This window comes from Lathamus discolor, chromosome Z (genome assembly GCF_037157495.1).
Source record: "Lathamus discolor isolate bLatDis1 chromosome Z, bLatDis1.hap1, whole genome shotgun sequence".
Lineage (NCBI taxonomy): Eukaryota > Metazoa > Chordata > Aves > Psittaciformes > Psittacidae > Lathamus > Lathamus discolor.
In genome coordinates this window covers 3274144-3287028 of record NC_088909.1, presented here as the reverse complement: position 1 = coordinate 3287028, position 12885 = coordinate 3274144, and the positions used below count along the sequence as shown (strand labels likewise).

At 37.1% G+C, this 12885-nt stretch overlaps 1 protein-coding gene across 9 annotated transcripts in view; it reads left to right on the top strand.

Moving 5' to 3' along the window:
• BANP (BTG3 associated nuclear protein) overlaps positions 1-12885 on the top strand; it is a 310059-nt gene that overhangs the window by 78764 nt on the left and 218410 nt on the right. For 6 of the 9 annotated variants that reach the window (XR_010608684.1, XM_065662282.1, XM_065662285.1 and 3 more), the window contains 3 exons: positions 1396-1526; positions 4329-4400; positions 6366-6410. Coding sequence is in view for 8 of the 9 variants with exons in the window: in XM_065662282.1 (XP_065518354.1) it covers positions 1396-1526; positions 4329-4400; positions 6366-6410 (248 nt within the window). In the remaining variant the exon portion in view is untranslated. The remainder of the gene's footprint in view (positions 1-1395; positions 1527-4328; positions 4401-6365; positions 6411-12885) is intronic. The other 3 variants (XM_065662279.1, XM_065662283.1, XM_065662281.1) reach the window with 1 other exon arrangement.

Genomic DNA, 12885 nt, shown 5'->3' with positions numbered 1-12885 from the left:
TCCAAAATTATCTTCTTATACAAACATTTGGAGACAGGATGAAAAAAAAAAACCCAAAGAATGGATGATTTTTTTTAAAGAACATTTCCATTAACATATTTGTATGAGTGAACGAGGCTCATTCTTGCAAAACTAACATTCCCTTTTCAGTATAAATCTTGAAGTATTAAGTAGATGTATTAAAATTTTATAACACATGACTTCCTCCTGTGCTGGCTTAAAAAAACCTAATAATTTAAAAAAAAATCAAAGTATATCAACCATCAGTCATCTCTGGGCAGGACAAAGCCTATCTGGTGCTTATTTAAGCAATACATAAAATCTTGTAAGGAAATGATCTACAATGGAAGTAAATGACACTGTTTCTTAAATATTTTCATTATAGTTTCCGGTACTTGGAGAGATTGAAAGCCCTGTGGTACTGAATCTAACTACATGTTGGATATTATTGTGTTTTGTGTTATCTTGTAGCATAGAAGTCATTGTCAGAGCAATAAATAATTTAGAGAAATTGTAAACCACTTAATGCTTCAGACATTTCATTCAGTGTATTTTTGTGGTGTAGTAAAAGAAAAATGTTAAAATCATTTATAAGAATGCTGTATGTAAAGCGTTTCTTCAAACAATGCATTATTCTAAATGCCCTTTCTGACAGTCCCATTCTCCAAGATGTCTTAAGTGGGAAAAAAAAAACCAAGGAAGAAAACTAGGACTGGTGCAGAATTATAGTGTGATATTAGTACGATATTAGTGTGATACTGGGGCATTTTAAGGTTTTTTTCCTAGCAGTGTCTACTTAAACTTGTCACACGTGCTGAAAAACTGTCATTGATCGATAGCTCCAGGTCTTTTTCCTGATTGCTAGAGGGATATATGGAATCTTATGATATATTTACCCACTAATGGGGTCTTGGTCTGTAGGAAAGCATATGTAACATCAGATTTATAAGGATCCTTTCCCTGCAGCTGGAAAGCCTAGAAAGGAATCTATGATACATCTGCTTCTAATGCAAATCATTATCCTCTTGAAATCACGCAATGGTTTTCCTGTTTCCCGAAGGTAACACCAGGTGTCTTCCTTTGTGTAGGGGCTGCCGCTTAGGAAATGTATGTGGTTGTGCTTTGATAAGACTTTTACTATTGTAGAATCTTTAATCAAGATTCAAAAGATGCTTTTAAACATACGCTTTCTCAGAGACAAAATAGCCTTTGGAACTCCTTGGGAATGTGTAGCAAATCTACAAGCATGTGTAAGAGTATTAATGCACTAATGATCTGTGTCTGCTTACTGACTGTGTTTGTTTTCCACAGTTTTTAAGTCGTAATTCGTTGTTGCCTGGACACTGGCATCAGATAAACACATGTCACAAAGCTGGATTTTTTTCTGTCTTTCAGAGGGTTCGCAGAGTTCAGTTTCAGCTTCTAATGAGATCCAGCAGAACCAGCCACAAGCGCTACACTATGCACTAGCCAATGCTCAGCAGGTTCAGATCCACCAAATAGGAGAAGATGGACAAGTCCAAGTAGTATGTACTCAACTTTTTCTAAATGATTCTGTTTAAATAACCTAGTTTATTGCGAAATTTACTTCAGTTTAAAATTAATTTTTGTTTTTTGTTTTCAAGTGGCCTATCATATATAAGTGTGATTTTCAGAAAATAAACATTGATAACTTATTAAAAAAATCTTATTTGGCAAAATTCTTCATACAGGATGTATTCATGCAATTATCGCAAAGAAATGCACATCGATTACTATATATAGAATGACTAGTCTCCACCTGGCCATTTGCTTGCACTTGCCATAATAATAATAGCACACGTACTCAACGTATGATTTACACTTCAGAGGGAGTTCCAGCTACGACTTTCAAAACAAGAATGCATGTGTTTATTTATTTTCATCTAAAAAACTCTGCATTCTTAGGCATTTTTGAACATCTGCTAGCTGAATCCCTTACATGTGTATTCATTTAGATACATGTATATAAGTAAAAGTTATAAATATTGACATTTTTTTAAGCCTGAGACTCCTACCATAACTCAGCCATGATTATTTTTAGATAAGGTTTTAGCGTACTCTAAAAAAAACTCGCGTTGGCTTTAGTTCCTGTGTACTATGGTTTGGCTACAAGGATTGTTTCAAATTCAAATTAAAACAGAACAGAACCCACAAACCCCCAAAACTCAACTGGGCTAGGCAGTGTCCAAGCGCAAAACAGAAGCTTGCACAGAGATGTATGTGCCTGCTCTGCCTGATGACCACATAAGACGACTTCCCTTAGAAACCAGGCTAAAAAACCAGGTGGAAATGGGCAAATAATCAAGAATTCCTGAGATGTTAGTCAATTATATAAAATGTAGTAGCTAGCGGTCTGGCTGTTGCAAGAGTTTTGGTCAATGCCATTACAAAGAAGAGTCTGAACTGGGGTAATGAATAAATATTTGATAGGTATTTATAGTATTCTCTTCCCAGGTAAGAGAGGCAGTGCAGGAGAGAAGGAGAAAATCTGTCCAACTGAATAATTTATACATAAAGAATGAAAACTCTCTATCAACACAGCACATACTTAAGTCTGGTCATGCAGACCTGCAAATAGCATGGAAATGGTGACATTGCTCTGAAAGATAATGAAGAAAAAAGGGGTGTGAAAGACTGATGCGTTTGGAATCTTACAAAAAAACCCAAAACATGTCTGTAAGACTGCTACCAAGAGTAGCAGTAGAGGAGTCATGGAAATTGGGGGAAGATTTCAAGATATGCAGCACACTGTTGAAGGCAACTGGCAGAGCTGTAAGCATTGCTTAAAAGGAGGACTTAAACATTAGCCAGAATATTTTTTAAGGAGTGCATGAAAGTGAAAGGAGTTGAAACAGAAGTCATTGGGAGAAAATCCAGTCAGCAACTGTAGGAGTTGTGGAGAGGAAAATGTACTATAGAGCAGGCTAACAGTCATTAGTAAGGTAGTAGATATTTATAGTATATATGTTTGAAAGAAATCAGTACTGACTTGGATTTGTGAACAAACCAAAAGGACTGTCCTTTGAAGGTCAGCTGTGTATCTGCAAAAGATGAGTGAGCAGTTCTCTTCTGGAATGCTGCATAATACAAAGATGAATAAAGTCACCTTCTTCCCCTCTCTCGTTAATCAGAAAGGAGGGTGGCTTATATTTGAAAACTCTATAAATGGGTCTTTTAAATGTTCAGTGCTTTTTCCTGGGAGCCCTGAGAGCTTGATGTTAAGGAGGGAAAGTGATTCTAATCTCAGCATGGACTGGGCTGTGCTATAATTTTATATACAGTCCCTATTGTCAGAGCAATACTTTCAGTATGTTTTTTCTTCCTATAAATAGACAGTTTCCTTCTAGAGGAAATGAAACTGTTTGAAATAGAGGGATCTGTGTTTCTTTGAAAAATCATATGCAATTGTTCTTGTGTTATAAAATAAGAAGAGCCTTTGACAGAATTCCAAATGATTATCTTTAATCTCTGTCTCATGCAGGCATATTAAAATGAACACAAAGCCTTATAAACCCTGAAGTAGGTTATTTAGAATCCAATCTCCCTCCAGGTAAATCACAGTAGCAAGGACTTCACTGAGCTAGTCAGGATGCACAAGGAATTCCGTCCACTCTTATCCATGTTTTGATCAAATGGTGGGCTTGATACTGTTCTGAAGTGGTGGGTATGGTCAGCAGGATGAAGTATTAACATTATTAAAACTGTTACGACAGATTCTCCGCTAACATAAACCGATGTAACTGCATTCAAATTAACTATTTCATGCCAATTTACAGCAGCTTGAGAGTTTTTAGCATGGTACTGTATTTCAGCTGTACTATGGGAATGCATAAAGCCCTTTGGACACTTACAAGTAACCTTTTAAAACCTCACTCTTAGGAAGTAGCTGGTCTTGGCGTATCTGTTTTAAGAACTGAATTTCCAAGGTCTTTAAATGGGACTGATGTTTCAGGCACAATGCAAATCTGCCAAAGCAAGTTAGTCCCTTACTTTGTGTATCAATCAAAAATGCAGACAGTGTGTCTGTAGAGAAATGTGGTACATAAATTTTATTTATTATTTTGCCCATTTTCTTTCCTTTTATGTGAAAACAAACCATTCTTTCCTCAAAGTCCTTCTGCTTATACTTTGCATAACAAAATGGGGAAATATGTATGCACTTTATTATTTTTAAAGCTCTCTTTAGTGGTTTTCATTGAATAAGCATTTGGCTTCCGTACATTAAGCTGTATTGAATCCAAGGTAATAGCCTCTTCCTCTAGTTATGATTGTCTTCTGATGCTTCTTGGTGTTTTCTTTTGTTGCGGATCCCACAGGGCCATCTCCACATAGCCCAGGTTCCCCAAGGCGAGCAAGTCCAAATCACGCAGGACAGTGAGGTGAGCCAAAAGTTTGAGTACCCGTGGATAAGATGTTGGCCAGAACATAGGGCCCCAATTTTAAAACTGAACCTATGGGATGCGTTACAGTACTCTACAGAGGCCAGCAGGAGTAGAAGTGAGAGCATGAGGTGGAGCCAGGATGAAATGAGCTTTATGGCAGTATATGCAGTATGCTCTCTCTGTCTCTGGGGGGGTTGTGTGTTTCTTTTTGTTTGTTTGCTTTGGGTTTTTTCTTGACCAACCAAGACAGCTCTGTGTGTATGTTACATGATGAATGACTGTTGTATATGGCTGATAGTCTTTGGAAATTTAGTACTTACGGAGTATTATAAGAAGCCAGTTTAGGTATTTGCACTGCCTTTGAGAAATGAAATAGTGTAGTGGAATGGAAATGGATAAATCTAGTAGTGAACCCTCTGGTTTTGACTTTTCCCCCCCCCTACTCAGGCAAAACAGCTGTTAAAGCTGGATGAATTTACCTGTGTGAGAGTGCTGTTGGTTATTTCATAGAATCATAGAATAGTTAGGGTTGGAAAGGACCCTAAGATCATCCAGTTCCAACCCCACTGCCATGGGGAGGGACACCTCACACTAGGGCATTTAAAAATGTATAGAGACTCCTAACTGCTAAGACTGCTGATTTCTTGTGCACTTTGTTTACATGAAGAAGCAATAGCTATATAAGTTTAAACATAAATGCAGCCTACAATTTTAATTTATGATTTCCCTGTAGTGTATTTTACTCAATGTGAAGCACATCTGCTTGTGGGTAGGCTTAATCCATTTCCAAAGTACCTTAAATCACATCTCATAAAACCACTTTTGTTGAAGAGGGGTATTGTTAACAAAGGGAGCTATTGTAGAATAAATATTATTGTAAATATTACATAAATATTATAGCTAAAGGCAGTCTTCTTTGAAGAGCTTCTCAGACGGAGGGGGAAATAAGGAAGGATCAAAATGTTCTGGGTCTAAAGGGATGTATAATGTGCTGCAACAAAACTGAAGCAGGTTTTGGGTAAAGAGACACTGAAAAAATTATGATTCAGCAGATACTAATTGTAAATGATCCTGAGGTGCCCGTTGGCTTCCTCTGGAGTTCCTGTATGTAAGGCTTTTAAGGACTACATCTGTCCATGACAGATGAAAACATCTGGTTTTAAATTTATTACAATGTACACAGCTTCAAATAAGAAGTGCTGCCAGTAAGAGAAAATGTAGAAAATATGGAAATCAAAGAACTGGTGGGGTTTTTTTCCCCCAAAGAAACGTGCTTTTCACTGCATGTCTCTGTGTTTGGGAAACTGTGTTTATAATCCAAGTATACTTCTGAAAAGACGTATCTGGACATACAAATAAAAACTTCATTTTGAAAGATACTGCTCTCCTTTTTACTTTCTGGCTACAGTTTCATTTAAATACTTTACAATATTGATTGTTTTTATTTTGTAATAGATGTAACTTCTGTGACAGAACTATGATGGTCTTGATATTGAATTTTGGTGAAATAAAAAAATCTGGTAGCACAGGCAGTAACTTCACAACAACCAATAGCAGATCGTACTCCACACATGTAAAAGTGTTAATACTGCTAATTCTAGTTTAGTATTTTAAATTTGCAGTTTTATATAAATAAGGAAAACCCCAAAGCTTACCTCAAAAGCCATGCAAACAAACTCTGCATAAAAATATTGTACATCATACAGTAACTTTCAGAAAGCAAAACATGCTGGTGCTGAAAAGCTTCCTTGCTTTTTAGTCTGTTTATCCTCTGTGGTTAAAGTGCTGACCATCGAATTGTAGCTGGATTGCCAAGATAACCCTCAGCAGAATTTCCTAAATTAATAGATTTCCTTAATATTGAAGTTGTATAATAATGAGATGAGAAACAGGCCTTTTTCAGGCGAGACCAACTTTCAAAATTCCAAAGTAATTTTAATTGTCACTGCTCTTATTTTACAGGGAAACCTGCAGATACATCAAGTTCATGTGGGTCAAGATGGGCAGGTAGGAACATAACTGAGTTTTAAGCATAATTTTACTTTGGTCTTTAAAATTAATGTTGCATTTGGAATGATCTCACGTTATTTGTGGGTGGTTTAAAGAGGAAAGTCTGTTCTGGTCTTTCTGTTTTAATAAACAACTTGCAGAATGATAAAACTTAAGCTAAGTACTTTGTCCGTGGACTCAAAGAATTTGCTCAAGCTTATTTCATTACTCCTGTAAGATGCTTTTATCCATGCAGTTTATACCTTCTTGTCGTTTGACTTTTCACTCTCAAATCTACTAACTGTATTGTTTAGATTGTGTACAGTATGTTTTTTCTCTGTTACCAACTGTCACTATGACCAGATGTGGGCTGCAGTCCATGCTAACCATTTATTGCCGAGGTTTAAGCAGATATCTTTTCATTATGTGGCTGTCTTGGGAGAAACAGATCTTTCATATCTGCTTTAGTTCTTTTTGATAAGATGGCTTTATTAGGTGCTTATGCATACATGAGGTAAGAAAAAGAAGCTTTTACTTGGAGTTATGAGTCAATAAGTGATTAAATTAGCAGAATTTCTATGTCAGGTGTCAGCAAAATTCCTAACATTTGATCTCAGTCACACTTTGGTAAATGTTGAGCTGCATTGAAATATCCACAGCACGAAAATATTCTTGTAAGAAGGTTTCTAGCCAGGCCACTTGAATAAATGTGTTTTGAATTTTTTTTTGTTCCTGTTGAATATTAATAAGTTGTGAGACATATGGCTAGAACGTGAATATTGCCCTGAAGTGAAGCGGCTCACATCATAAAGGTTCTTGAACTCGAAAGCTTCGAGAAGCTACCAGTACTCTGAACTTTTGACCACATACAGTATTCATGTAGGGAAGCAATATGATTTGTATTAAAAAAAAATAAACCCCCCAACATTTTAAATATTCGTTACTGAGACTTTAATCAGGAATACTTTTACAAAAGTGACACTAGGAAAGGTCATTTCATTTGGAGACACGTCAGAACCTTTGAGTGCTTATTGTTCTTTTTTCCTGCTTTGTGAAATACTGCTGGCCAAATATCTTCTTTAAAGACTAATATTGGGTGATGGTGTGCCACTCTGACATGTAGGTTAAGTTACTTTAAAAAAAATTTTATAGCCTAGTCCCATGATTTTTTTCCCTTGGAATATCTGTTCCTAACAAGAATCCACAAATTTCATCTTTCTTAAGCTGCATTGCTTGGTTCTATTTAAGATGTTTTGAGTTCATGCTGATTGTAAGTGAAATCTTTGGATGACTATGTTTTCCTGAGCCCTCTGTTTTAGGCAGGAGAGGCAAATTCTTTCATACAACAGTGGCATTCAGCTAAGTCTCATGCTAAAGTAGTCATGAGGTAAGAAACTGTAAACTCTAGAGGAGTAAAAAACTTTCACACTCTAAATGTCTGTAAGTGGAGTCTTGCTGGTTGTCTGAGCAGCTGCATTAGTACATGTAGAATAAAGCTACTCTGGAAGAAGGCTTTTCTACAAGTACATGTTTGTAAATGTGTGTGTGCACATTTCTCTGCATCAGTATAGAACATGATATGAGTTGAGGTGTGTGAGAGTACAGGATAGGGAAGAAAAGCATGATTTAATCTTTTTGTTGCTGTTGAAATCGACATCACTTTTTCTATAAAAAGGCATTGGTACTATGGCATAGTACATATTTGTATACGTACTGTGTATATGTACTATTTGTATGTCATACTTGACATCTTGCTTCTACCCAAGTGGTTGTGGCTGCTCACGTGTATGTAGGAAATCACTTCAGCATCCAATTTTTTGTACTTTAACTAACCGTACTCTGGGCCCTGCTTTTAAACTTCCCATGAAAGCAAGCAGTGAAGTGGTGGGGTAGTTTTTCTTCACACCCTCAGTTGTATTTTTGTGCAGAAAAGTAACTGCTGCCTCTTGAGCATCAGCAGGCGTTGTCATACTTCAGCTAGAATGTCTGCAAATCCCCAGGAATCCTCAAGCTCCTCCAGAAGCATTTGCTGCTCAACTGTTTTCCAGTGGAGCAAAAAAAATAGGAGGAAGCACATATTTAGGCGATTTTTATCTCCATTCTGCATTAATTTTGAACCCTTTGTCAGCAGTTTTAAGCCACGTGGGCCTGTTTTGCACTGAAGTGGATGAGTAGCACTCACATGATTGCTTACAACAGCTCCGTGTTCTGTTAACACAAGGGGTAGAGGGAAGCCTCGTGCCTGAACTGTTTCCTGCTCATCAGCTGATCTGTGCTAAGCAACCATTTTTTGAACTATTAGCTCATACAAGTTGCAAGTAGAAGTGAGTTAAACCATGTTTGTGGTTTAAGAATGGAAGTTGAAACTAATACATTTTCTTTGGCACTTAGAGTGGGATAAGAGCACAAAAACTTGTCATATGATATGGTTCAGTGGTAATGGAAGTCATAACAATCCAGTAGCTTGTGATCATCTGTACATGACCTGTGAGCAAGGAGACTTCTGTAGTTTTCCCACCTGCCCATTGCTTTTCAGGAGAGTGGCTTTTTCTTCCATGTTTTGAACTCTTAATACATGCTGCCAAGGGACTCTAAAGCGTATTGATAAGTGAATAATGTGGCACTTCTGCTACTAAATGTTTTTAGCTGACTACTAATGATAATAGATTTTAGCTTGGCTACCAAATAGTCCCTTTGAAAATTCATCATTGCTGCTGTTCTCCATCTGTTACTGTACACTTCACAGATGTTGGCTAATCTCTCGATTCAGGTGAGGCTTAGTACTGCCACCTGATGCAGGCTTTCAATCTGAATCACAAGTAAAAGGTTTACAAAAGCTGGGGATGCAAGGCATATGTTAGCGTCATATGAACTAAAGCATAAAATGGCATAAATTTACTGTGAAATCTTATCAATAAAATTTCCAAGGTGAATAAATGTTTTAAGCTTTGTAACAGTAGTAATAAATACCAGCTTTTTTGTAGAATGCTGCCAGTTGTTGATTTTAACTTCTTTTTCCCCTTTTTGACTTGTCTATCCAGGTAGTTGCACTGAATTTAGATTTTGCTTTTCTGGCGTCATTCTTCATGGAACTAATGAAATAGTGCCAAAAAGAATGCTGTCTACCTACACATGTGTTCTATTAGCTGAAAGTTTCATATTTCGGTGCATGTTTAATAAAAATACCAAACTGCAAAAATAATTAGAATTCGTGTTAACTAATACTTGAAGCCTCAGACCAGCAGGGATTTTTTTCAACTTTGCATTTTATACTTACGATTACCGGAAGATTTCTAATTTGTGTGTCTTTCCTCTGATTGCTTTTCTCCCTAACTCCATCCTTTTCACCTTTTGAGCGTAAATGTTCCTTAGCCCAGGAGGCATTCCGTGTGTGCCCTGCACAAGCTGACATAGCACCACAGTGTTCAGAAGTAAAGGTGGGGTTTAATGAGGTGGAACAGTTTCAGTAGTTTGACAGTCCTTGATATTCTGCATTTTGGACATTCCATTTTGTGTGTCCTCACAAGCCAGTGTTTCTCCAATTTAGAAGTTAATTAAAATGACACCAGACAGATGGTCTTCAACTAATAGCCTTAGTTCTTAAATTAAAAAGTTAATGCACTTTAACATCTAAAATATGATTATATGTATTCTTGGAGAGCTGGCAATTTGTTCTTCTCCATGAGTGAAAAATTAATAAAGAGTAGCAGCATTTAGTTCATTTAGTATCTGTAGGTAAGTAGAAGAAGCAGGAGAATCCAAAACAAAGAGTATGTTATGGTAGGTTTAGCAGCAAAAAGCTAGACAGTGAAAATTGCTTTTGTAGTAATCCGTCTTCTTACTGTGTGCATAAAAACAAATTCTGTGTGCAAATGAACCTGCAGAGTTGCTCTTCTGCATAAGGAACTTGGCATCTTACATAGTTGTAGTCATAGTCTCTTGCAGATTAAGTTTGTAATCAGTTGTGTGGTGAGACCCGTCCATAACTGTAGAATTACGTATATGTAGAGAGAGGGGATCACATTAATAAAACATTTTCCTGGTGCTTAATGAGGTATTTGTATGGAGCAGTGATTGCATTGTCTTTTTCTGAACCTTTACTCTGACCTTGCTGCTATGAGCTTTATGGCAGCTCTGGGGTGTGAGAGAGTTCAGATGCAGGGCTGTTGGGGTAGATCACCAAGTGAGCTTTACAAAAGCGTCGTTGTAATGTGTAATGATCGCATGAGAGTAAATGAATCCATGATAGGAAAATACATTCTTGGAAAACTGCTGTAGTGATGGTGAAAATAGGGCAGACTTGAGTGCTGCCTAGTAGCAGCTGGCTGCCATTGGGCCTGAAGGGTTACGATATAGACGTGTGTGAGAAATACATCAGCGAGACATTGTCTTTAATGTCCTCCGGAGGAGTATGAATATGATGTCTCATTCAGGTCTGTTTTCAATACCCATAGTACAGCCTCTAATGCAGCACAGGAGATGTGACCTCATCACCTACGTTTGAAACATCTGTCCACTTTCTGTGCTATACTGAGTATGAAGCAAAGGGAAAGCTGTTAAATCTTGGAGGAATGGAAAAGGGTGAGAAATAGCTCCAAATGTTAAGTGGGGGGGGGAATCCTAGTAATTTCATGTAAGTTTCAATGAATCTTACTTGTGGCTGGATCAAACTAAAATGAAAATACATTGGCTTGTGGAGGAAATTATTAACAAACACATGGGATGGTCTTAAACTAGCTCTGTTAACATCTGTTTTTTGTATCTGTTTACCCCTCAGTCATTAGTGAGATATTCACACCTTGCTTTTCAGTGGGGGCACCTCATGTTTTAAAGGTCCGGTTTAATCCATGACGGGAGAGTGATTTTCAGTTATACAAACAAAATGTGTTGATATATGAACTCAGCTTTGCTCACTTATGCATTTTGCAGATGTAATTTTATTGGGAAAGAAACGGCTTTATGTATTTTCTGAATATTCATTTTAGTTGCCTTTCCTAAGCCTTTGGAATAAACACTGCAGTTTCTATCAATATTAACAACCTCAATAATAATGCATGATCCAAAACAGAGGGAAGAACCATCTTCCACCGGTCTTAATTTTCTTATAATGCCGCTAATTAAAATGTTATAGATTTAAAAATACAAAAATTATTTATTCAAGTTCCTCAGTCAAGAATTAATTCAATGTAGGAGTTTTTATCCTGTCCCTGATTTCTAAGCAGTAGATGGCAGTAGTAGTAAGATGATTGTCAGCAACTTTCTCCGCGAAAGGCTGAAGAAGTGAGGAGGAAATTTGAAGTGCGATAAATGTGCTGCTCCGACATCGCCCTTGTAAACTGTCGTACCTTGGGGACAGAGACACGTTCACAGCGTGAGTCTTTGTGCATGCATTGCTGACACGGGGGCTGTGTGCATGCGCGTGTGCTTGTGTGCAAAAAGGAAGACAACCGTAACTTCTGTGCCAGCTGCTGTAGTCAGTTGAAAAGGGTTTTACTGCTTTGAATAACATGCACGGAGAAATAGCCAGGATTGTTAGAAGAAAAACAACAAAATGAAAAGCCCAGCAGAGTTCAACTGGAACTTAAAAACTGCTTGAATGGATTTGACAAAAAATAAAGGATTATTTCTAACTGATAGTTCTTTACTAGTAGGTTGTACTAAAGTCTCACAGGTCTGCTCTATTTTTAGGAGCAAAAATTAAGAGAATAGTTTTAAAACAAAGTGTACTTTATGCAAATTTCACGCAGAAGCTCAATATGGATAAAGATTGCTAAAAATACCTAAATGTGAGCATCTCACCATTTTTTTTCTTGAGGATATTCCTTTTAATTGGCATTCCACAGGTGTTCTCCACTTTGACTGTTCCTCAAAGTAGATCATCAAAAACACACACCGTATTTTTAGTTCTCAAAACTTCGTTTGCAAGAGAAAGTATTTTAGCAAATTAAAATTGAGAAATTTAATTTTAAAGCAGGTAAGCTTGCTAAGATACAAATGTGTGTGGATTAAAAAAAGCTTGGGGAAATAAACCTTACTACTTAGGTGATCATGAAAACATCTCTGACGTACAAAATATCTCTAGAAAAATCAATGTTCTAAGAAAAGTAGTAGTATTTGTGTTATTAAGGATGGGTAATTAAAAAAGGATCTGTAATAAACTATATTAGGTGTAGCTTAACTGCAGAATTTAAATGTATTTATAGAAGGTTTGCACCTACTTTGTGCCTGCAGAGCAGGGCAAGACATGGTCCAGTAGATAACAACTGGTATCCTGTGGTCCTGGTTGTCATTACTCTGTGTAAGAGTCCTGACACAAATCTGTGTTAATTGATTACTCCAGATGGTTGTGTTTGATAATAGAACAACCGAATTCTTCTACTTGGCTACCAGGAGACATGTACTCAGGGAAAAGACAATACTTCAACAGCAGTCAACGAAGCATCACAAAGTAGGAACAAAATGAGAGAAGGGGAACCACTACTGAAGAGGGGTT